The sequence below is a fragment of the Ornithodoros turicata genome, chromosome 1 (genome assembly GCF_037126465.1).
Source record: "Ornithodoros turicata isolate Travis chromosome 1, ASM3712646v1, whole genome shotgun sequence".
Classification (NCBI taxonomy): Eukaryota; Metazoa; Arthropoda; class Arachnida; order Ixodida; family Argasidae; genus Ornithodoros; species Ornithodoros turicata.
The window spans coordinates 200,359,471-200,383,064 of NC_088201.1; the positions used below are offsets into that span (position 1 = coordinate 200,359,471).

The 23,594-nt window shown below is 44.1% G+C and overlaps 1 protein-coding gene across 2 annotated transcripts in view; it reads left to right on the forward strand.

Moving 5' to 3' along the window:
• The window catches only part of LOC135375319 (uncharacterized), a 151,401-nt gene that overhangs the window by 2,388 nt on the left and 125,419 nt on the right, over nucleotides 1-23,594 (forward strand). For both annotated transcript variants that reach the window (XM_064608059.1, XM_064608061.1), the window contains exon 2: nucleotides 17,297-17,406. In XM_064608059.1, the coding sequence (XP_064464129.1) occupies nucleotides 17,297-17,406 (110 nt within the window). The remainder of the gene's footprint in view (nucleotides 1-17,296; nucleotides 17,407-23,594) is intronic.

The following is a 23,594-nucleotide window of genomic DNA, read 5'->3' on the forward strand; positions in this document are numbered from 1 at the left end:
TTCTTTTTTTTTTTTTTCAACAACTACCATATTGCACCCCTTTATATTCTTGAAGTTACAGGCTAGAGAAGGATACTTCGTAGGCTTTCGTGGTGAGAAACTATGCTCATGAGCGACGAAACAGTGGTCAGTCAGTGGATCAGCCTTGTCCACCTGAGGAATCTTTAACGTGCACGGAAATCTCAGCACACGGCACCCCGCACTTAACGGCTTTCGCACGACCAGAAATGTTCCCGGCAAAATGTGCGTTCAGCGCCGTCATCGCCGTTGTCACAAGTGAACGGTGGTGCCACTGCAGTATCTAGACACTCACCATGCGCTCATGTGCGTACTTTGTGTGTTGTATCGTAATCGGTTCTGGTAGTACGAAAACATTGTATTAGCTGACTCGACCCTTCAACGCCCAAAATGTTAGGTATTGGTTCCAAACAGCACATGCAGTTGCAAATGTGTCGCATCGATGTTATCACAACGTTGAAGTGTTGCGGCTGTTTTTTGTCTTCATTCATCGTTGTACGTATGTTATTTATGTACAAATACATATGTGTAATACACTTGTTTCAACGTCAACGCTATGTTTCAAAGGTAACGTCAAGCTAACGCTGCGCTGATGTTACTTAACTAATGTTGAAGCTGTTACACCGAGGTAATGTGCCAATGCGATGCAATGGTAATGTGTGGAAAGATCGTGAACGATACTGTAATTGTGACTGAAATGGGGTGTTGTGGCCATGGGCTTTCTAATCAGCGCAAAAAGAACGTTACCTTTCCTTGGGATTTTTTTAGTTCAATTAAGCTAATTAGACAAATTAATCAGGTACACTGATGGAAACTCCTGTTTGGGCGGCAAATCCTTCGCAAGTGTGACGCAGAAGGTTTCTAATTTTTATCTCAACTACATTTTTTTTTTATAATTAGGGGTCACTCAAGTGAAACACCCTGTATATGTCCACCAGCGGAGAATGTAGCCCGTGCATTGACTGTGGGGCCTCGGGGCCATGGGGTGCATAATCGAATACGTGGAAGCTAGGTCACGTATTTTATTCCCGTGAGTATTTAATGCGGTGTTTAAATAATCACGCACTCCTTGTCCATGATGCATAATGTAAAAACCCCGAGACTAGGGAACACGAAGGGACAGACACAACGCGAAGTCTCAAACACAGCTTAAAATTTTACCTCACATACAAGAAATATATACAAACAGGGGGAAGGGAACAACCAGTTGAGGACAAAATAGGAGGTCATTTCGAGGGAACGAGCAGTCTGTTCAAGGCATGATCGAGGACTACGAAAGGGTTGCTGTCACAGTTCCCACAAGAAGTTATGAAAAGGGTCTCTCTCAAAAGACTTCTGTGAGGGTCCACTTCGGATGCCTTTATAATTGTTTCATCCCATAGAGGGAAGCAATCTGAGCATTCTTCCAAATGTTTTGCAATTTCAGAGTTTGAAGCTTTGTTTTTTACTTTTAATGGATGCTCTCTCAAACGATCATTTAAGCAACGTTTTATCTGGCCAATATAACAGAAACCACAAGCTAGGGCGATCTGGTAAACAACCCTTATGAAAATGGATTTTTCCTTTCTGCAGACTTCTTGGGGACTTCTTGTTTCCTGTCTTGACAGTGTGTTGACTTCGACTTCTTGTTGATCAAGTCAACAGGAATTGCTATTGGCATCATTTTGACAATCTCTTGAACTACCTTATGTGTACCTTTTGTGGACAAGGTATATAGATGTCGTTGTTGACAGTTTGTAGACTTTCTATGCGCCTCTGTAGCAAGTACTTATTTCAACCGTTTTTTTTTTCTATATAGATGAATTCCGTATTATTAATTACTGCATTATCGGACAGTAATGTCCACAGAGGCCGACCTCAAGGGGGTACCGAGCATCCCATAGGGGGGGGGATATGTATATAGAGGCATACTTGTGGCTCTATTCATTGGGAGGCAAGCTGTATGGGTAATATCACCAATTTCTGGGTGTATTGCAAAAACCGTATGGGGTGTACACCACTCCTGGGAGGTAAAGAGGTCCGTGCTATCGGCTCTCTAAACAAAGCGGTATTTCGATCTGAACTTATATAGTTAAATGTAGTAGGAATGATATGATGACAAGAAGATTTTTTTACGGCATTTGATAGGATACCTGTGATCAAACCCCGTTTTACAGTTTTAGAATGACAACTTGAAGCGGGCAAAATGGGTTTAGCCTGAGATTTGCCGCAAGACCATCAAAGAGCGGGTTGTAACAAAAACCCTGATATCAAGAAACTGAAGCACGCCAACAGTGAGGAACTCACTGGTGAACACAAGCTCCGGGGCCGCGGACACAACTACATTTTCACATTGATCAATAACACTCTGATTGGTGGAAACGAAAACCAGATCATCTACAAACCTTCTTACAACGACATCATTTGAAGACAGAGAGGATATAAAGGATAATACAGCGTTGTCAATTACACTCAGATATATCTCAGAAAGAACAGCCGCGATGCTCGAGCCAATACAGATACCAGTTTTTTGGGTGTACAGATGCCCGTCAGTACTTATGGCAGTCGATCTCCCCAGATAAAGTTCTAGTAAGCGCAAAAATTCAGTCGCAGATATACCAACTTTCGATTGAAAGCGCACCAAGGTACCTTCAAGAAATTGCGTACTCTAATCAACAACACATTCTCTTGCAGTGAATAGTATAGATCCTTGATGTCTAAGGAAAAAGCAAAGCATTTCTTTCCATGAAACAATTGTAAATCCGAAATAAGTTGTTCAGAATTTTTCAAAGTTAAACTGCTAGGGACAAAAATAGAGGAAAACCCATTTCGCATAAAGGTCGAAACAGTTTTTTGCCAGGTTTGATTCTCATTGATTACGATTCTAAGCGGCATGTCCACCTTGTGATCCTTGAGCAGGAACTCTACAGACAATCCATTACGAATTAACTTAACAGGAGAGAGATTACGGTTTACGGGACGGTTGTTGGAACCCAGAGTGTGCGAAATGTGGTGTACTGCCTGAGTAATGAAAGACGGGGATAAGGAGGGATCAGTTATGACAGACGAAACCTTATAAATGCAAGCAGCTACATCTAAACGGGAGGGAGTCAAATTTAAACAAAACTTAAGGCCCTTTGATAAAATCGCGGTTGTGCGGGCAGACACGGGAGCACCGGAGCACGGGAGTAGGGTTTACAAAGCACGAACGCAGCGCTTTTTTCGGACTTGGCTGATGAGCAGGCGCACGGAGGGAAGATCTGAGTGCAGCAAACTTGCAAGAGAAGGCAGAATTGCATAGGGCGGTCCACTGAGCAAACTCGACGGTATCATTCGGAATTGGCAAACCAGGGATCGCTCAGCGAGCGACATACACCTGGGAGGGTGACTGAGCGCTCCTCAATGCCACAGTGCAAGCCAGTGAATTATAATGCAGACAAAATCGCATCGTTCCATGAGTATCTGTTTCTCTGCGTGCAGCCATAGAAGCCATCTTAATCTGTAATTTTGAATATCAAACACGTCTAGTGTCATTTATTTGTTTCTTTAGTGGCTTCTTTTCTGCATTATAATTCACTGGGTTGCACTGTGGCATTGAGAAGTGCTCAGTCACTTTCACAGGTGTATGTCGCTCGCTTAGCGACTCCTGGTTTGCCAATTCCTAACCTTGCGCAGCTACCCAGAGCTGACGAGCCGCAAACATGGCGAAGCACGCGTCCTCTGGTGCTGTCGCATCGTTCCGTGAGTATCTGTTTCTCTGCGGGCAGCCATACACTCTAAAATCTGTATCTCTTAAAGCACACTTTTATAAGGTAGATTTTTGCAAAAACGTACCCTTTATTTTATGCGGTACGAAAGCGCCTAAGAGGTACACCATTTTTAAGGTACTGCCGTTTAACAGGTACCCCCGTATAAAAGGTACAGCCGTCTAACAGGTACAGCCATTTTAGAGGTACCGTCGACTAAGAGGTACAGCCGTCTAACAGGTACGCCAGTCTAAGAGGTACCGCCGTCCAAGACGTACGCCCGTCTAAGGGGACAGTTGTCCAAGAAGTATACAGTCCACACATGTGTGTGGACTGTATACTTCTTGGTATGGACTGTATGGACTTGGTATGAACTTGGTTGGACTGTATACTTCCGTTGTACAACGGAGAGGAACATGTTTGTGGTGACATAATCCGTACGTGACGTATCGCACGCACAGCAAAATGCACGACGCGCATCATGTATTGTGCGTTTACGCTTTGGTGTAATCACTAGTGTAATACACACTCGCCGAAGTGCGCATCTGTAACATACGCGAAGGTGACCAACCACATGCGGGACAAAGACAAAAGGCGATCTAAATACTGAACCGCTCTTTATTTGACCTTCAGCGATTTCAGCATCTCGAAAGCCGTGGCTTTCTGTACGGCTTCGAGAATTCGTTGTCACCCACAACATATATTTGCAGGAGGCCTAACAACTGGCCAAAAGCAGCTGGGTATGTCACGTTTGTTACGTAGTAAACTGTCAAGCAGCAGAGCAGCGCAAACTCAAGCATGCCTGACGGTTCCAGTTGCACAGCCTCTCCGTCACTACACCAAACAAGGCTCTGCCAGAAAGAGAGTTTCGGTCCCGGAGAGACTACCTCTTCGGGGACGATCTGGTGAGGAACGCCGCAATTAGTTTGTGTTTGTGCCTTCCAAAAGGATTGTCTCAAACCAAGGAAGCAGTCCACATACCGTTGATATCAAGTCATACTTCAATTTCTTTTTTTTTTCCTTTTTTTTTTTTTGGACGTAAGAATAGGTCCACATCGACGAACGTCGGCGATTCCTTTTCCTTCATGGCTGAAAAAGCCGCCAGGATGTTGGTCATCTCCACCATTGCTTGATCAAAGCTTTTGCGGAATCTGACGTCGAATTCCAGTATCAGCTGAGAAACAAATGAAGTTTAGGTATTAGAAATAAAACTGCACTGTCGGCTTGAGCAGTAACAGCACAGCAAAACCGATCACCTCGCTTGATATATTTCGATCGTATGAATAATTAGTGTTGACAAACTACATCACGCCGTTAAGTGAAGACGCCATTCTGACCCATAGGTGTTTTGCCGACTGGCTACTCTTGGGGCTGACTTTCCAGCAAAGCAATGTATCAAGGCGATCAGATTTCGCTCCAGTATAGAATTATAATTTTATTCCTTACCCGGAGAGCGGGATCCGAAAGAATCCATTGCAGGTGGCCATGCCATGGGGTAGTAGTGTTCGTTAATTGACTGACGGCAGGAACATTGGCGCGCAGACTTGTCTTAACCAGCGGAGCGCGTATCATCGGGCGCTGATAGGCAGCTGGAAGGAGGTTGGGATGATCCACTATCCCCTTGAAGGGAGGGTCGGTACGCACAGCGGATGAGTTCGCGTTTCGACATCTCCGTTGTGCGTACCGGCCCTTCCTTCAACGGGATAGTGGATCACCCAGCTGTCTATCAGCGCCCGATGACACGCGGTCCGCTGGTTAAGGCAAGTGTACGCGCCACTGTATCTACATCGAATTCATATTTCAGCGCTACAACTGTGACGATAACCTTCAGCAGTTTAATAATACACTGACGTGGAACGCTTCTAGGGTGTTACAACCCTCAATACAATCGCATACGTATACTCTGGCAAGCTACCGTTCACTACGCTCACCCTACACATGCACGTTTTGGGAAACGACATGCACGTAGTTGTAGCGGAAATGAACAACGTTAAACAGCAATTACCATGAGCAGGTACATCTTCCCGGCATTTCCATGTCCCTTAACTGCTCACTTAACCATGCGAAGACGGCGGCTTCCTGATTACAAATACCCTTCACACGCGGACGCGGCTGTACTTATAACGTGTGTTTCTTCCGTAGGTATCAAAGGTTCGATTCGCTAGATATCAGGCAAGATAAACAAAAAATAAGAAACTGACCCGCCTGACCTCATGAAACCACCGGAAGGTGTGGCTTGTCGGTTTGTCGACAGCTTATCTGTTCCGGAATGTTCTTTTTCTCTTAGTTGTCATGTTGGCCAAAAGAAAACCTGCCTCCTTCACGAGCACACAGAGAGAGTTCAATCTCCGTCTATTTTATCTATGTAAATACCCAATAACCAATAAAGATCACACATACAGAACGGCATTTTCCTTGCTCACTGTCTAGCCTATGTTCGTAATATACTTGAAACAAACGCAGACAATTTAAACAAAAGTACCACAGTTGAGGCTCTCTAGCTGACGACATACACAGGAAACGTTTAATCATCTGCCGTGAATGATACAATCATAGTTGTAAATCAACAGTTAATCTTTATCTCCGAGCCCCTGCGATGTACATGCATTATCTGACTGCATCGAACCCTTTGGGGCGTTACTTGAACGCAAGAAGTGCTGAAAGCTGCGGAAAGCATGCACAATACGACTTTGCGCAAGAGGTAGTGCTTTATACGGTACAAGTCACGGTACCTCATAAACTGACCGTGCGCCCCATAAATATGCTTGTACCTCATACATACAAAGCGAAATCCTTTGTCTAGCCCAGTACCTCTTAGAGCAACTGCGGAAAAGCACTGATGTGCCTGATATTTACCAGGTACAGCTCATATAAGGTAGGTTATAAGGTACCGATTTTAGAATGTAGAAGCCATCTTAATTTGTTTTTTGAATTTCAAACACGTCTAGTGTTATTTATTTGTTTCTTTAATGGCTTCTTTTTTTTTCTGCCATGTTCTGAATATGTTTTGAGTCTTCAGTCACTCGGAGTCCAGCAACTCAAGATGGACGTAACTTTCATCGAATGTCGCATTCATAAACGGACGCTCTCAATAGTAAATAATACTACCATGGCCACATGAAAAAAAAGTAAAAAAAAGTTCAAAATAAGTTACTAAAAATCGTAGGCTGGCATCCTCGTGCTATGGTGGAGTGTAGTCACGTGTCGATGTCATGGAGTTATGTGGACTGGGGAGAGGTAAGTAAAGGATGCACCCTCGAGATCCATTTTGCGCTTTCTTTCCATGCTCTCGTGTAGTATTTGTAGCATTACAGAGAATCGTGTCATCAAAATACAAAAAAAAAGAAAAGAAATGAAATGCCGCTCAAATGTCATCGCACAACAGGTATAGCCTTTACCCGAATTCAACACCGGACGATATATTCCTTTCCGTTTCTGTTTCCGGTAATGGAGGACCATGGTATGCGCTTCCGTTTCCGTTATAGTTACAATCTTCAGTTTCGGTAATATACCGTTTCTCTTTCCGTTACCATTACCGTTACCCTTCCCTGTCGCGCGTACGCCGGGTAACGGACGGCGAAGCTGTTGGTTAGATTGGTGCGTCATGGCAGCAGCCTTGCGACACCCGAAATAACCAGAGTCGTATATTAAAAGGGAGTGTGGCCGTTGGGAGGAGTCACAAAAAGAGGCTCGACCTGTCAATCACAGTTTCGCTCCACCGATTGGTTCGCTTTTTATCAAGGGCGTCGCCATGACACTTCACTGCCACCCAAAATGGCGACGAAAACAAACACAGTGAAGCGGGGATTTCGTGACAAAAAATTTTCACAGACTACTCTGATTTTACGCTGCAAATGTACATCCTCATCTAGGTTTCTTGGAAATCAGTTTCAACTGATGCTCACCTATCGATATCTAAGCGAAAATATTACGTTTTGTCGTCGGTGTTAGGCCTAGTGAACACGGCGATCACAACGAAATCATAACAAAAAAACGGCACTGTGCTGCACAATCTTATATTTAATTGCTGGATTCCATGGATATAATCATTCTTGCCTTTTATATTCCAACAATTCATGTAGATATGTTTCAAAATCTTACCGACGACAGAATGTGCCCCCAGCAGGTGGTTCTGCCGGCAGCGGTAACACGACGGAAGCAGACGACAATTCCCGACGAGCCCCACGCACTCTAGGTGGCGTTCGTTAAATTTGCACCAAGAATCCACTAGTTTTGCAGGTAGCGAGAGGTATCCATTTCAATCCCATCCAATCCACTTGCCACCCAAAATGGCGCTGCTCATGTTCGATAGGGGGGACAAGTAGTGAGGATAGGTTAATGGATAGCGCCCTATATTTCAAGCCTCTGTTGGTGAGAAAGCTGAAAAAGTGGGTGGAGCTTCAGGTATCGGCATGACCCATTAATGGCCAGACTCCCTTTTAATATACGGCTCTGGAAATAACGGTAACGCTGCGCCATCTCTTAGGCGAGAGCAGAGGCTTGGGAAGTGCCTGGCCTCCGCGTTCTCCTATTGCCCGGCATCCAGGAGGCGAGCCTCCCTCGCTCTTGGTCAGCAAACGCGCGGATAGTCTTCTCGACAATTCAGCTGTTACCGGTGTTACTTTGTGCGACTTTCTTCGGGTGCAGAGCCATGAACCCAGATAACACAAAATGATCCGAGGAATGTCTCTGGGACGTCCCCCTGCGAATGTTGAGGACGTCCGAGCGATGTGCGAGTTTGGTTCAATAGAAGTCCATACACGTCTTTATGAAACTCCGATGAATGTAGTTCAAACGTTACAGGGACGTCCATTGGGATCTCTATTGGACTTCTATGAGTCCTTATTGGGATGTTATGCGTTCACTTGAAGCAGGCTTTGCTGCACAGCATGTCAGCTCTGCCGAGGTGCTTGCCTTATTGTTATTAGTGCGTTCAACGTGGTAGTAGTTTTCGAACAGCATCGATCAGGACATGTGCTGATCGATGCTGTTTGAGAGGAGCCTTGTTGAAGAGATTACGGTCATCAAACAACAGTAAAAGCTCACTTGTTCCGACATAAGCAACGCTTGTCCTTTATTAGTTCCCCAAACTAGTTTCCATGTATGATAACAGTGATCAATTCAATAGCTAGGACAGTGGCGGATCCATACCATTGGCTAGGGGAAAGGGTGGATTCTTTGTCGAAGCTCGTACTGGGCAGGGGAGAAATGGAAATGTAATGCATAAACTAATGTGTGTTTTTCTTCGGGGGCTGCGATGGCCCAACCGCCCCTCTCCCAGATCCGTCACTGCACTTACCAGAGTATAAAACCAGGGTTGCATCAAGCATCGTAGCTTGCTATTGGCCTACTTCATCACAGGTCACTACTGTAAACACACACAATGGATATTGCATCACTAAATCCCTATCAGAAAGTAATACGAAAGAATATTCGATGCACACAAAAAGCATCACTGTCCTTCCTCAGATTCACTGTGAGTTGCACTCCCTCAGTAACCAGTGCGTGGCGCAACCTGCACGGTGCAACCATGACATTGTCGCTTGAACTTCTTCAAGGGTGGCATCATTGAAGAAGCACTCTCACCTTCTGTCAAATAGCCTGGAAATAAAGCAAAAATATCCTCAATAATATACTCAATATTTGCAAAATCCATACCCAATTTATGTGTTGCACATTCCAGGAATCTTGTCCTATCAACCAAGCGCCGTCGCGCAGAAGCTCATACACGCGCCGAGTCGGACAAAAAATGTTGTGCAGAACGTCCAGATCATTGCTCATTTAAACAACTGTACATCATGTCACATTTAAGTAATTTGAATGTAGGAATCGGCTATATACCTCACTCGCCATCCTGCTCTCGCCTGTACCTCTCAAGCTAGGCCGGCACACGCACTGCCAGCATAGAGAACATGTCAACGGGAATTTGCCTTCCCGCCACTTTCAAAGATCAGTTTCAGCAAGCCACACGTCTGTACTCGTTCTCATAACGTGAACAAACACCACGAATTGTTACCACAAACGTAAACATCACCGAGATTATTAATGTCGACCGCAGCGGTGCTTCGTATTCTGCTCGGAAATGCGACGGGAACTCATCACACCAAATGGCGTCAGGGATCCGTTGTCGCGCGGGCGCCTCAGACCACCTGCTCTTTCCTTCTTTCTCTCAACAACGTGGGAGAGTGGGAGGAGCACTGCTTCGCACTCCGACACATTTCTGGGACTTCCTTAGCAAAAAAAACAAGTAGAGCCGCGTTGTACAAGGGACACGTCCCAGGAACGCAACTTCTGGAACCTGGGACGTAGGGACCTTTTTCGCCTTTTTCGGACGTCCGAATAACGTTTGATGTTGTCTGGGAGTGAAGTGCCACTATCACTGCTTGCTACAAGATTCATTTGTAATTCTTCGGCCAGCATCACAATGAAATAAGGATGACTTCTGTTGCAAATCGAAAGGTAACGCCTGCGTTCATTAGTAAGTTTGGTTCACGACAGGCTTTCTGTAACTGAAGAACACGATTAGTATCAGGATGGAACAACGCCATTACTTGGTGATTCGCATGAACTTTAATTCACAAAAGACAACGAGATGATAGAGAGGTAGCAAGCGAGCTGGTGGTGTAGATTCATAACTTTAAAACCCGATACAAACAACAACAACACAGGCAAGGTCTCACTTTTTGAGACCTTGTCTGTGTTGTCGTTATTTTTGTCCCCTAGTCTCGAGTTTTTAAGGTACTGATCACAGAAGACGTTTGTCTTGCCCCAGGGATATTGTGGTTTCATAGGTGTTTTAATGCTAATTTGTGGCTAAGATGGCTAAGTGAAGAAGCTGAGATGCTAAGGTCACACTTTAGAAAACGTTCTTGTTTTGGTGGTATGCAATGTGAACGGATGAGGTGCCCGTGTACTCCTGCATTTATTCAGGCAGTGTATGCAGGATGTCCCAGCAACCGTCTAAAAAGCGTGCGCTGCGTACGTTAACACTACATGGACTTGTCTGTGTTCCTCTTCGGGATCGGCTAGTATATTTCCACCAATATGCTCTTTAGTTTAACGCTACTATACGATCAACGACATTTATATGTAGGGAATTTTTGTCATGTGCTACAAGGAACTTCGTCCAATTTTAATTGAAAGAAATTTAATTTCTTGAATGCAACTCCAAAATTTGCCAAAGCAATGTAACATTATTTGAGAGAAAGAGCTTTTCTCTTTCATATACGATTTATCCCATTCTACTACGAAGTATATACCACAATGTAATAGTTCGAGCGATAGAATGGTAGCTTGCTAGTCTTCCTGTCGCGGCTCTCAGCCACTCTAAAAATATAGTTGCTCTGTCGGTCTCAGAACGACTGCTTTCGCATTTGTTCAGCTATATTGTACAGTTTCGGACAAAAGTTTACGGAACACGGCACTGGCGTATTTCTTTATCGTATCCGCCCCTGGCTATATATCCTGATGAGGTTGATTAATAAAGGGGTTACTCGCTACTCTATCCATCTCTGACTGTCTGTGTCTACTCCCGTTTCCTGCTATGGTGTCGTCCCAAGGATAACATGTGACACTCTTGTGTTCCGTAAACTTTTGTCCCAAGCAGTACTAGGGTGGGGGAATGTATTTACAAATACAACGGGGTAGTATGCGCTTTTTCTGATGAGAGAAAAAAAAAGGAGAAAACTTCGGGGTTCAACTGACGTCATTAAATGAATTTCAATTAAAGTTTCGTAAAACCAATTGTAGTTCGTGACTATGTTATTGTATCGTTGATGGCATATTTTCGCAGCGTTTTTCTATTGAATATTTTTCCATGATTTCTAGGACACCCTGTACAGTCGTTTTTACGTGCCACACTCTTTTGTTGCGAAATGGGCCCAAAGCCGCCCCCAACAAAAATAGTATCGGCGCACACCTCTACTTGAACGTCAGTGAAAAGCGAACTCAGGACACATGCACGGACAAACGAGCGCTCAAAACTGTCGCACTTCCCATCGACGGTTTGTCAAGCGAAGGTACGCGGGACGTGCATAGCATTTCTACACAAGGAAAAAAAACGTAAACCCAAGGGGGGTTACAATAATCTTTAAGAATAAATCAGTTAAAAAAACTCTTTCAAAAACATTGTTTCACAATGAACCGCGTAGAACTCTCCGATAAAGAATCAACAGCGCAAAAATCTCCGTCCAAAAACAATCGCTCAAGAATCGACAATGAAGAACGAACCGTTTAAAAATATATCCTTAAAAATAAATAGTTTCAAAGTATATCCTGTAGTCGAATAGGACAGCGGTGTAATACTTCAGTATCTCAACGCAGAGGATAGCTGTACGACGGGGGTTACACTAATAAATCTTTAAGAAAAACCCTTGAAATATGTTGTTTAACAATAAACCGCGTAAAATTCCCCGATAAGAAATCAACCGTGCAAATATTCCCGTCCAAAAAGCAATCGCTCAAGAATCCACCATGAAAAATATATCGTTCCAAAATATATCGTTAAAATAAACTGTATCAAAATATATCCTGTAGTCCAAAACGACAGCGGAGTGATAGATATGCATCCCTAAGGAGAAGGTAGCAGTAAGACGTAGTTGCGTTGGTTCTTTTTGCCCTTGTTAGCACTCACCCTCTACATAGTGGTCTGCATGGCTGCATTATTTTTTGTGTGTTGCTGCTCTGTTTTCCTTTCTAGTGCAGAAAGACTCCGCATTATATGCATGTCTCGCGCTATTTCGGTTGACAAAGCACCAATGGGAAGTGTGGCAGTGTTCAGCGCTCGTTCGTTCTTGCGCGTGTCTTGAGTTCGCTTTACACTGACGTTCAGGTCAAGGACGCTTGTTTCGTATACGGGTGTATCTCGTTTGAAACATATAAAAATAACCTTTCACAAATAAACGCGTAAGAAGCCCACTGTCAGAAATAAATCTCCCACAACATACGCTTAAAAATCAACGCACAAAATAATCGCTGAAATATCCTCGTGTAAATAAAAACGATTAAGAATATATCGTTAAAAATAAATCGTTTCAGAATCCCCCCACGTCGGCCCTACGGTTGCTACAATCACGTGGTATGGCCGCGAGTAAATTGGACAACCCGCTAAGAGAAATAGTCGCGCTTGGAATTTAGTCTTTAAGATTTATTTGCGTAACCCCCTTACCAAACCGCCTGCACTGACCGAAGCAAGGTGAACTGCAAACAAGGGACTTAACTAACCTCACAGGGCCAAACTAGCCTAAGCTATCCCAAACTGACCCCGACTTACCCAAAACGGGGGATCCCCGAAATCTACCATTAAGAATAAACGTTTAAGAATAAAACATTCAAGAATAATCCGTTTAAAAAATATTCGGTTAAAATATATCTCCTAAGAGAAACCGCTTTCTATCCCCGCTTAGAGATCACCGTTTAATAATCCACCATTAAAAATAAACTGTTTCAAAATCCCCCCACCATCTAGCACGGAGGCGGACTGATTGCAATTTACTCCGGGTTATATCATGTTGTGTTAGGTTAGTTTAATTTGGTTTCGGTTAGTTTGGGAGAGTTTAGGCTGGTTTGGTCCTGTGAGGTTAGTTTAAGCCCCTTGCTTGCAGTTCACCTTGATTTGAGCCGTACCACATGATTCTAGCAACTGTAGGTGGAATTGGGGGGATTCTGAAACGATTTATTTTTAACGATATATTCTTAACCGTGGATTCCTTAGCGTTTTATTTATTTAAAATGAGATATTTGGGTGTCTATTCTTGTGCGTTGATTTTTAAGCGTATATCCTGGGAGATATATTTTTAAGAGTGGGTACTTACACGTTTATTTTTGAAAGATTATTTTTAATGGTTTCAAACGGGATACACCCGTGTTGGACTACAGCATATATTTGGAAGTAGTTTATTTATAACGATATATTTTTAAAGTCTATTTTTAACGATACATGTTGCAACGACATATTTTTCATGGTGATTCTTGAGCGATTGTTATTTGGGCGGGGTTTCTTGCGCGGTTGATTGCTTATCAGGAAATTTGACGCGGTTTATAGTAAAACAATGTATTTTGAAAGAGTTTTACTTAAAGGGACGGTCTCGTACCCCCTGCCTCTCTCAAAAAGTGTACCATCCAGTTGCCCCTTGTTGAAAATGAAATATTGCGAATTAACCCGACAACACACGACGCGGTTATTAAATAACCGAGTTAAATTGATAAAGGTTGGAGAGCATGCCGCGATCTGTTTTGGCAACAGTAAGAACGGCCATGTCGCTGTGCGGGAGAGTCCGTGACAGGATACAGAAATCGTCTGCTCTTGCGCGTGCTAGTGCAACGACGTGAGCAGACGGCTTTCAGAAGTTACTGGGGACCGCGGTAACTCTCGTACATATTCTTTCAGTTCTCACGCGAAAAACGATCAATCTAAGAAGGGGAACTGATGATGGTTTAGAACAACTATGTTAATGTTTAGCTACAAGATAAAGTCGCAGGACAACTCCACATAGAATCACAAATCTCAAGTTGCCGGCCATCGGCGCGCGCGGTCGCTTAACAGCTTCCGCCAAAAAATATATTACGGGCGCTTCTGTTACACTCCCCGTTGCACAATGATCATGTTTCGAAATGAGGTGTCGTTGACGACGTACATGGAGAACGAGTGCGTGGTTACTTAAAAACCGCATTAAATACTCGCAAAGAGAAAACACGTGACTCCGCTTCTACGTATCCGATTATGCGCCACATTATCGGAGACCTGCCAGTCAATGCAGCGACTACATTCTCCGCTCGCAGAGATATATGCCTGAGCCATTTCGGGAGTAAAGGGGATTACTCAAACTAAAGTGCTTCCGCAAGTTACGATTGCCACGACAACGGCGACGTACCCGCTGGCCGACGTCATGCGTGACGCTGCATGAGAGAAGCGCAGGTTTCGTCGTCTGCTATTACGGCATGTTTGACAAATTCCTCGAAGACGACTTAGTTATTCCGAATGAAACTCTGACGGTCGTATGTGTACTGTAGTCGTGAATATAGTTGTGACTGAGTTTCGGAACCGTCCCGGCTATACGAGACCGCCCCCTTTAAAGGGTTTATTCTTACCGATTTATTATTGTAGCCCCACTGGCAATTTCAGACCACATAGTTGCAAGACCTCGGAGTGTCTGCCGTAAATATCGACACGTTGACAAGAAACCACAGCCAACTTCGAAAGCGCTCGTATATGAAGACGTTATCGGTGCAAGCGTACCGCACAGTTGGCTCCCCCAAGGTTTGCGGCCTGTTCGTGTGTAAGACTGCGCGGGATCTTCGTCCATATTAATCGCGTGCGGAGTGTTTCCAGCTGCACGTACACTGCGCACCGAGAATCATTTCTCCGTGCTGATCCGGCAACCACAAACATACGAAAGTTAGAAAACGAGCTATGTTCTGGCTGAACAGACACTGCCGCTGACACGCGTACTGAAGCATGTGCTCTGACATCGGTAGCGTGACAGCAGTCCCGCCGATCAATTAATATGCGCTAAATGTTCAGAACAAATAAGCCGCTTGCCTATCTCACCTGTAGCGAAACGTCGTACCAGGGTGTCGGAGCGAACCGAAAACCGGAATCGAAAACCGAAAAAAAAAACGCTATTTTGGTGCGAACCGGAACGGAATCGAAACCGTATACGTTTTTTTCGCTGAGGAGGGAAACCGAAAAATATACTTAACGGTTTTCGGTCCAAGAAAAAACTTCGCCGGTTTGGACTACGAATAGGCGAATGAAACAGACGTCGTGTGCTCTGAAGTCATGTCACGGATACTATACGAGGGTTACGATTACGGTGGAATGTATGTTGGTATACTATGACCCTTAGGCTCCCTTTATAATGGTTTATCGTTCGCGCACGCACACAGACTTAGAGGTGCATGTGACTCTCTAGCAATGTGCCGTAGTGTTCGTTTTAATTTGATCCCCCAACTCTCCTCAACTAAACAGCGACCCAAGGGGGCTGCATAACGGCTTCTTTATCGGTAATGTCGCGCAACGCGTCCCTTGTTTGAGAGCAGCTAAGTTGAATACATTTACGTATACGCGAGGGCAAGCCCGTGCGATGTGGCAACTCTATTGTGGTCAGGACACGAAGCAAATATAACGGAGCCGTCGAGCGCGTTTGTGAGTGAAGGTGTTCCTCGATTTGCGTCGTACTCGTGCGGTGGTGCTTGCTGGCTAGACAGTAGCAACAGACATTCGGATGGGACGCTATCGCTCCAACCCAGCAAGAAAGTACTTTACGTATGACATCACGACAAACAAGTCCGTTTGTAGCATGCGCTTCAAGAAAGGAGAAAGCTCATTCAGACAGTAACCTACAGGAGCCAGGAGCTACCAATTTCACATCTGTCTATTAAATACCACGTATGCGGAATAAACGGGTTTACATTTTGTAACATTTTTTTTTTTGTGGATGAATATTCCCAGCAGAAGCGAAACCGGTTAAAAACCGGTATGAACCGTTATTTTTTTTTCTCCGGAGCGGAACCGGTACCGGATCGTTTATGATGTAACCGGAACGAAAACCGGAACGAAAAACGTTTCGGTTCGACACCCTGCGTCGTACACAAGTATGGCTTATTGGGACAGTTCACTTCCCATGCACCATAGAGACTGCACGGAAAGCTTCTTTTATGTGGTGAACGTGAGTAGCTTTCGTCCTTTTGCAATGTTGCTGGCACGAAAATTCAGCTCGACGTCACGAACTTTCTCATAGCCGCAAAAAAAGAACGTCAGATGCCATTTTTCCACTTCACGACGTTCTCCAGATGTCTCAATTCCCCGGCACGGCAGTGTGATAAAGGAGAAATATGCGCAAAATGCAGTCGCGCCGCCTGTGCAGCGCATTTCGCCTGTGTTTTATTTTTATTTTTTAATTTGTAAGAGCGATGCTCAAAGAGCACAGAGGATGTTGATGGATTTGACAGCGCCCTTCTTCGATAGATGGTGAAAATATTTATCGTTTGCGTGTATGTGTGAACCACTTCAAGCCACTGAGGGCGTGCGTTGAGACCATCCTATTTCCTATTATGTGTTGCAAGCAACAGTATGCCGCAATCAACAGTCGCCTTCGGGAAGTCCGAGGCTGGCAAGCCGGTGTCATTCCATGTACCGGCATGATTTGAAGTCGTTGCAGACCACCATGTGTCCTAAATCGGCCGACTTCGGTTAGCCTCAACAAGCGAATGTCGCCGCCGATGTATCATTGAGCACCCATAAGTCAACGAATGTAGCATAACGAGAGTGAGTGAGTGAAAAATAAGAAAAAAAATTCAGACAGACGCGTTGCAAAAGTACGGCTTTTATACCTTCACAGAGACATCGGCACTAGCACATCACTACACCACGTAGTGTATGCTGTACTGTAGTGTTAACGCGCGTTTGAGTTGTTGACTATGTCTCTAAAAGATAGAAAAGCACCATTTTGCCAACTCGTTCGTTGGGGTTACATTCGTTTACACTCCTAAATTGCAAAGCGATATATGGAGCACTTGATGAAGCCAACCATCATTATTTTACTCAACTCCAGATGATGCGTGCAAGTTGCGGCCCATCAACGTCTATTTTGTCGCCGATGGATTCTTTCGCGAAGTCACAGAGTATGATCTCCAGAAATATGCAGAAAGTCAGATGGCGAAGGTGAGTGCAAAAATGACCAGTCACAAATACAGTGAACGAGGCGCATGTCAAACGTTTCCTAACGATGTGTCAGCAACATACACATAGTATAGCATCAGACAACTACACATAGTCATTTTGCATTCCATAATCCAATAGTTATCCAGTTGCCTAGTGAGCGAACAACCGACCGCAAAGTGACCCTATGGACCGAAACCCGTGCTATTAGGATCTCGCAATTTTAGTTAATTATAGATTTCATGATTCATTGACTGCCATTGCAGTCAACGTGTCTCACATTGGCTTCTCCAAATTATTATTTCTCTGTGCGAAACGGAGGTACCTACAATTTCGAACTAGCGCATTGGGTTACCGTTGGATTGGCGTAACAATGACGTAGCGTCCGATCCGGCCAATGAACACACCCTTCCTCCAAGCGAAAATGAGAAGAGGCGACACAATATTGAAGTATCACCAGCGGCATGGAGGAAAGAAAGCTAAGGAGGGAACGCACCGTATTTCCTCGCTTGAACAAAGTGTGGCAGAAGCGCAGCGTGGGGTGTGGCGGAAGTGACGTTGCTTTGCACGAAGTACCAATGGAAGTTTGAGGGGCGCATGCACCCAGAGGCGATGCCATGTCTGTTTGTCAAACAAAAGTTGGAGTGTGTAGCAGACGAACAGTGCACATATTTCAGTGATTTCACAGATTTTGTTTGTCTCAGCTTCAGACTGCGGCCCGCCACAGCGTTGTGTGTATTTTTCCTGAGGTAGTCAGTGTGACGGTCCGTCTCTTTGTTATTTTTCGAGTTGTGCATTTAGTTTAGTTCGGTAATAGAACAACACTGCATTTCACCAAATATTTGGCTCTGTTTAATTGCCTGCTCTGTCGAAGACTGATGGTTTCTTTCAAATTATAAATGTCATATAAAATGTCGTGGTGAGCTACCGACTCCAAAGAACGTCCCTTCGAGGCGGGAGATGTGATACAATATACGAACGGCAAGCAGCACGGTTTTGGCTCCCACGTTCGCACACCTCGGCGAAGACAAAAGTTTAGCGAGTAAATAGATTCGGCACATAAAACAAAGAGCGAGTAAGGAGTAAAAGGGACACATTCACTGGTGACTTGACTCACGTAGCCTTGTCTTGCAGGAATAGCACACTACTGGTGGTACAGTCACTGTCTCTTAAATTGAGTCATATATCAATGAATATGCTGACAGCTCAGTGGATGTTGCAGTGAGAACGTCAGAACAGGTGCTACACAGAAATGATCGTTGTAAGTGGCGTACAACAAATCCTGCGATGTACGTGACTGCTCGTCCTGCAATATCAGTTATCCTGCCTGGGTCAGGACAGTAATCATGATCAAGTTCGCTGGCTCCTGACGCTTCTTCAGAATTGGATAGCAGTTGCCTTCGCGGTGCGGTAATGTTGATCACTTCCTCAGGTGAGGGCATCGTTGCACTTGTGACACTCAGGATGGATACAGATTCCAGTGGTAAACAGTTGCCTGTCGTTACATCTCTTATTTCATTCTGAACTATCATCCGCTTAAATGCAACGCAGAACTGCCGTGCATTTGGATTGTCATTTTGCCTTCCATATGACCTGATTGCACCGAAGAACAACTCCAAATGGTCCTGGCATATCTTGTGTGCTGGTATGTATTTCAGCATGTTCTTCCTAATGACTGTTTCTTCATATAAATCCAGCAGACTTTTCATGGAGATCTTGAATCCTAAGAATCCAGTTTTTCTGTTTGTGTTGAGCAGCATTGGCCCATTTCTGTACTCCCTCAGCACCGATAAGTACTGGTCAACTATGTTAAATAGGCCTCTTACTCTGTTGACGTTGTCGCTGGTTACGGGCTTCTTCCAATGCTTCTGATGAATGCTTCAGGAATTGAGCACATCGAATATGTCATTGATGTGCCGCAGGAATTGCTCCGTTGCTTCCGATCCCACAAAACATTCAACATGGCTGGTGCGGCACTCAGCCAAAGGGTCTGCTACTGAGGCACCCATGACCTGTGCTGCCAAGCTCACTTTCATGGGTTGTTTGTGCCAATTAATGTGGGCTGCCCGCAAACGATTTGCTAGGTGAAGGCCTTGCTCCCTTTGTATTTGGCGCAACTTGTCTATCAAGTGCCACACTACCATCTTGCCATTTGGATCTATGAAGACCTTCTTATCACACAGTGTATTTCTAACCGGCTTGAGCATATGACAAGGGTCCATGAATGCTGCAATTGGCTGGTTGGTGCATGGATGAGGAAATGCCGTCTGTAGTCTCTGTTTTACTGAAATCACAACCAAGGCTCCGGAACATGGCAATGTTTCCAGGTGCACCATCACAGGTAAGAGAAACGATGGTTGCCCCACTATTGTTTGCGTGAACGAAAGCTTGGGAGACTAGACTGGAGCGTTGTTCACCATCAAGGCCGTCGACGAGAAAGTAGCCTACTGGCAACTTCGATCGTCCAATTATTGCTACAAGCATAATTACGAATGCTACTTTAGCCAGTGGCAAACAATCTCCTTCTGTGCCTGTACCCACGTTCACGTACCCTTGGAATTTCTTCCCATCCCACTCGAGCTGCTGACGAATGGACATCTCATCAACCATCATGCTGCACGGGGTGGCAATTCCATGTTCTGTATTAGCTTGTACTTTCATTTTGAGTGCTGCTAATGCTTCCTTTGAATAGCCTAGTTTCCCATCTACAGTCTGGTACCACTTTGCAAGTGTCTTAGTATGTGGCAAACAAGTGTCAAAGACACTCCGGACATAGTTGTATGCTCGTGGGGAGTAAAAGTGAAGTGTCAGTGCGAATGCTCTGAGCTCAGGAAAATACTGTTTTGGCAGAGGTTTTCCTTTAGATTTTGCAATTTGTCTCTTTAAGAGTTGCTGATTGGCTGCTCCCAAGTTTTCCAGAATGGTGGCACTTTCTTCAAGCAAAATGTTTTGTCTCTTCAAGACTTTGATTACACCTTTCAGTAGAGCGTTACGCTTCTTAAGTCTACGTTGAGCCTGCTGTAGTCTATTTATCTGTTTTCTGCTCTTTGTTTGCTGTTGTGTGTACCACTTCACTCTGGCTCTAAGGAATGCCTTCTGTGGGGTGTCGACATGGGGGATAGCCAAGGATAACAACATAGAGAACTTTGTTCGTTGGAATTTGGATTCATGTTCCTTTAATGTACCCTGCAGTAACTACAGAGTAGTGGCACCTAGAATACAGTAGAAACAAGTACAAGTACATCAAGCTTTTCGCTTTGCTCTTCCAACAGCTATTGGTCAAATCCAATCGCACGACTATTCCCTGGAGCGTAAACAGGGAAGGCAAGAAAAGAAGTTCATGTAACTCGGTATGGCCAATAGTCGTCCAAGTGACAGAACGCAGATGTTCACAATAAGACCTGATAAGAATGGCCTCGTCATACATAGGAAGTAAAATATTAAATAGTGCGTTATCACACAGCAAAGGCGAGACAAGCTAAGTGGTTATCAGTACTCTGGAACCTGCTTCTCTGGGAGTTACTGCAACCCATTACGTAGATGCACAGCTACCACTTGCTCCACATATAAAGGATGTTTCATTTAAGGTAGACCCCACCTTTAAGAAATAATGGTGCACCTCATCAGTATGGGACCACTCGCATGATGTTGCACGTAACCCGAACTGATTCTATGCATTTTTTTTTGTTTTGCAATTCACTAATTAACGAAACTCATTTTGTAACTTTCATTATAATGATTATAGTGGAAGTGTCAATGCTGATGTATTTGATGGTGACACGAGACAGTGAATACCTATGGATGCACCTCACTGCCATTTACTAGTCGTGTTTCTCCTGGGTCCTAAGAAATGCACGTGTAGTACCACTAAACTGGCTCCGCCACGTGATAAGTGAAATTACTTGCTCAATAAAATTGTGGAGATGAATGTTAGGTTCACTGTCTCTGTCTTATGCTTCTCCGGAAATATCGGCAGGTAAAAGGTACAGTAAAGTGCCTGTCCAGAGCAAAATACAATGATGCACTCGTGGTTGCAGGATACTATGCTATCTCTGAGCCTAGAAAGAGTGTCACAGGCTTCCTCATGCTACTGTAAAACCCTTCATTTGCGCACCTCAATTGTTCGCAAATGGGCCACAACAGGTAATTTTGCGCGCGCAAGATTTCACAAATTTAGTATTTTTCGGAATGTATTATATGTTCGCGAACTTTGCAAAAACTTTGGTTGCGTGAAATAAAGGGTTTTACAGTTACTTGCATGAGTTCCCAAAGGAGCAGAAACACATAATCTTCCAGTGAACTCATTTATTGATTCCATATTCATACATGCACAAAACAGTCATCAAGACGATAGTTAGTGTAGAAAAGAATCAACCATGTAAATTACAACAATGTTGGCATGCTATGAACACACTCAGCACAATTAACATTTGCTGGCTAAGCGTGTTACCTTCATGCAATACATTTTGGGCCAGAAGTATTCAGGACATATTATTCAAAATTCAGTGCAAACATCAAGTTTTATACTTGCATGCTTAAATTTATTAATCTCAGGATAAACGATTACACCCACTACTAAGGTCAGGGATAAAAAGCTGGGCTTATTATTGTTGCGAATCGAATTCGCAACAATAACAACAAGCTAGAGAAAACCATCTTTAGTTTTGTGCTCATTGGTTGGTTTGATAAAGCAAGGCTGAAATTATGATCTGTATATGAGGGCTAGAACAGGGTACAGAAATGGAGAATACAGAGTTTTACCCCAAAACCTCAGGCCCTAATTAAGTTAATACAATGACAGCTTATGTGGTCTGATGCCGCAAGTCTTACCAATCGGGACTGGAAACTTGTCCTATAGGCTGCACAGGTTCAGCAGTTTCTTGAATAGTCCACTGAAACTGGAGCAAACATAAGGCAATTCATTAGTCTAGTAGATATTGAAACATTACACAAGGTTTACCCTGTTGTAAAAAAAAAACTTGCATGACTGTAATACATGAAAAAAGCATTACTATGCTCTAATAATAACAACCATACTATGAGCAAGCAAACCTAACATACATCCATATCTTGGTCTGTGGGAGAGCTATACGATTCCTGTGGTGACTGGAACCCTGTGCTTTCCTGTAATGTGACACACATCCACTGACTGACTGATGTGAAATGCCACACTATAAAATGCTAAGGAGGGTTGTAGAGCAGAAGCATATAGCACAGAGCATGCAAACATAACGTACGTCTGTGTCTTGTTCTGTGGGAGGGCTATATGGTTCACCTGACGACTGGAACCCTGTGCTGCCCTGCAATTAACACATGTCCATAATAACTAAGTAGGTACTATCACTGATGTCGAGTTCTACATTGTAGAACACTACAAAGGGTGCTACGAGCAGCACACCACGGGTATTCAATTCACGAACAAAATAGTGTGTAGGAAAACAAAAATAAATGAGAGAAGAATGGTGTGGAAAAGTAGCCTAGTACCATGCCATCCGTGCTCACAAGTGGGTCCCAGAGGAGGTCAGCAGTCCCCTACAAATACAATATTGTCTTCCCTCAATAAACATGTATATGTTCTGAAATAAGATATGTGGGAAGAGATATTCAGCAACTTTACATACAAGTACTATGAACACATGTTGCTACGTAATTGCTTGTGTGACACAATAGCAATTTACAGCAGCCTAATTCTTTGTGTACACCTGCCTGGTCATCACTGGGCCCAACATGTGCAAAAGGAGGTGCCAGACATTGCACGTCACTGGGCAGAGCAGCTGCTGCCGACTGAAAATTGAAAATTGCACATGGAATATTGCTGGTTTTGTTCCTTTGCACCCACACGTCCATGCTGCAAGCATTACCGTTTCGCCAGCATCTGTTGGCAGCTCGGTTCCAATCACGGCAGGTTCCCAGAGGGAATCACCTTGCCCCTGTAAATGCTCCTGGTAACTCTCAGCATGTGACATGATAACAATTTCAGCTACCCCAGTATAGTTATCTGAAAGTCGCTGTGCTCTACATGCACAGCCAGATGACGCATGTCACTCGGTAGAGCAGCTGCTGACGACTGAAAATTGAAAATCACGCCCACGGACGTACTGATGTCAAAACAGAAGTAATGAAAAGCACATTTTCACAACTTCATCTCAACCTTGCAGACAGTTACTGTAGTCGTACACCTAGAGAGTATG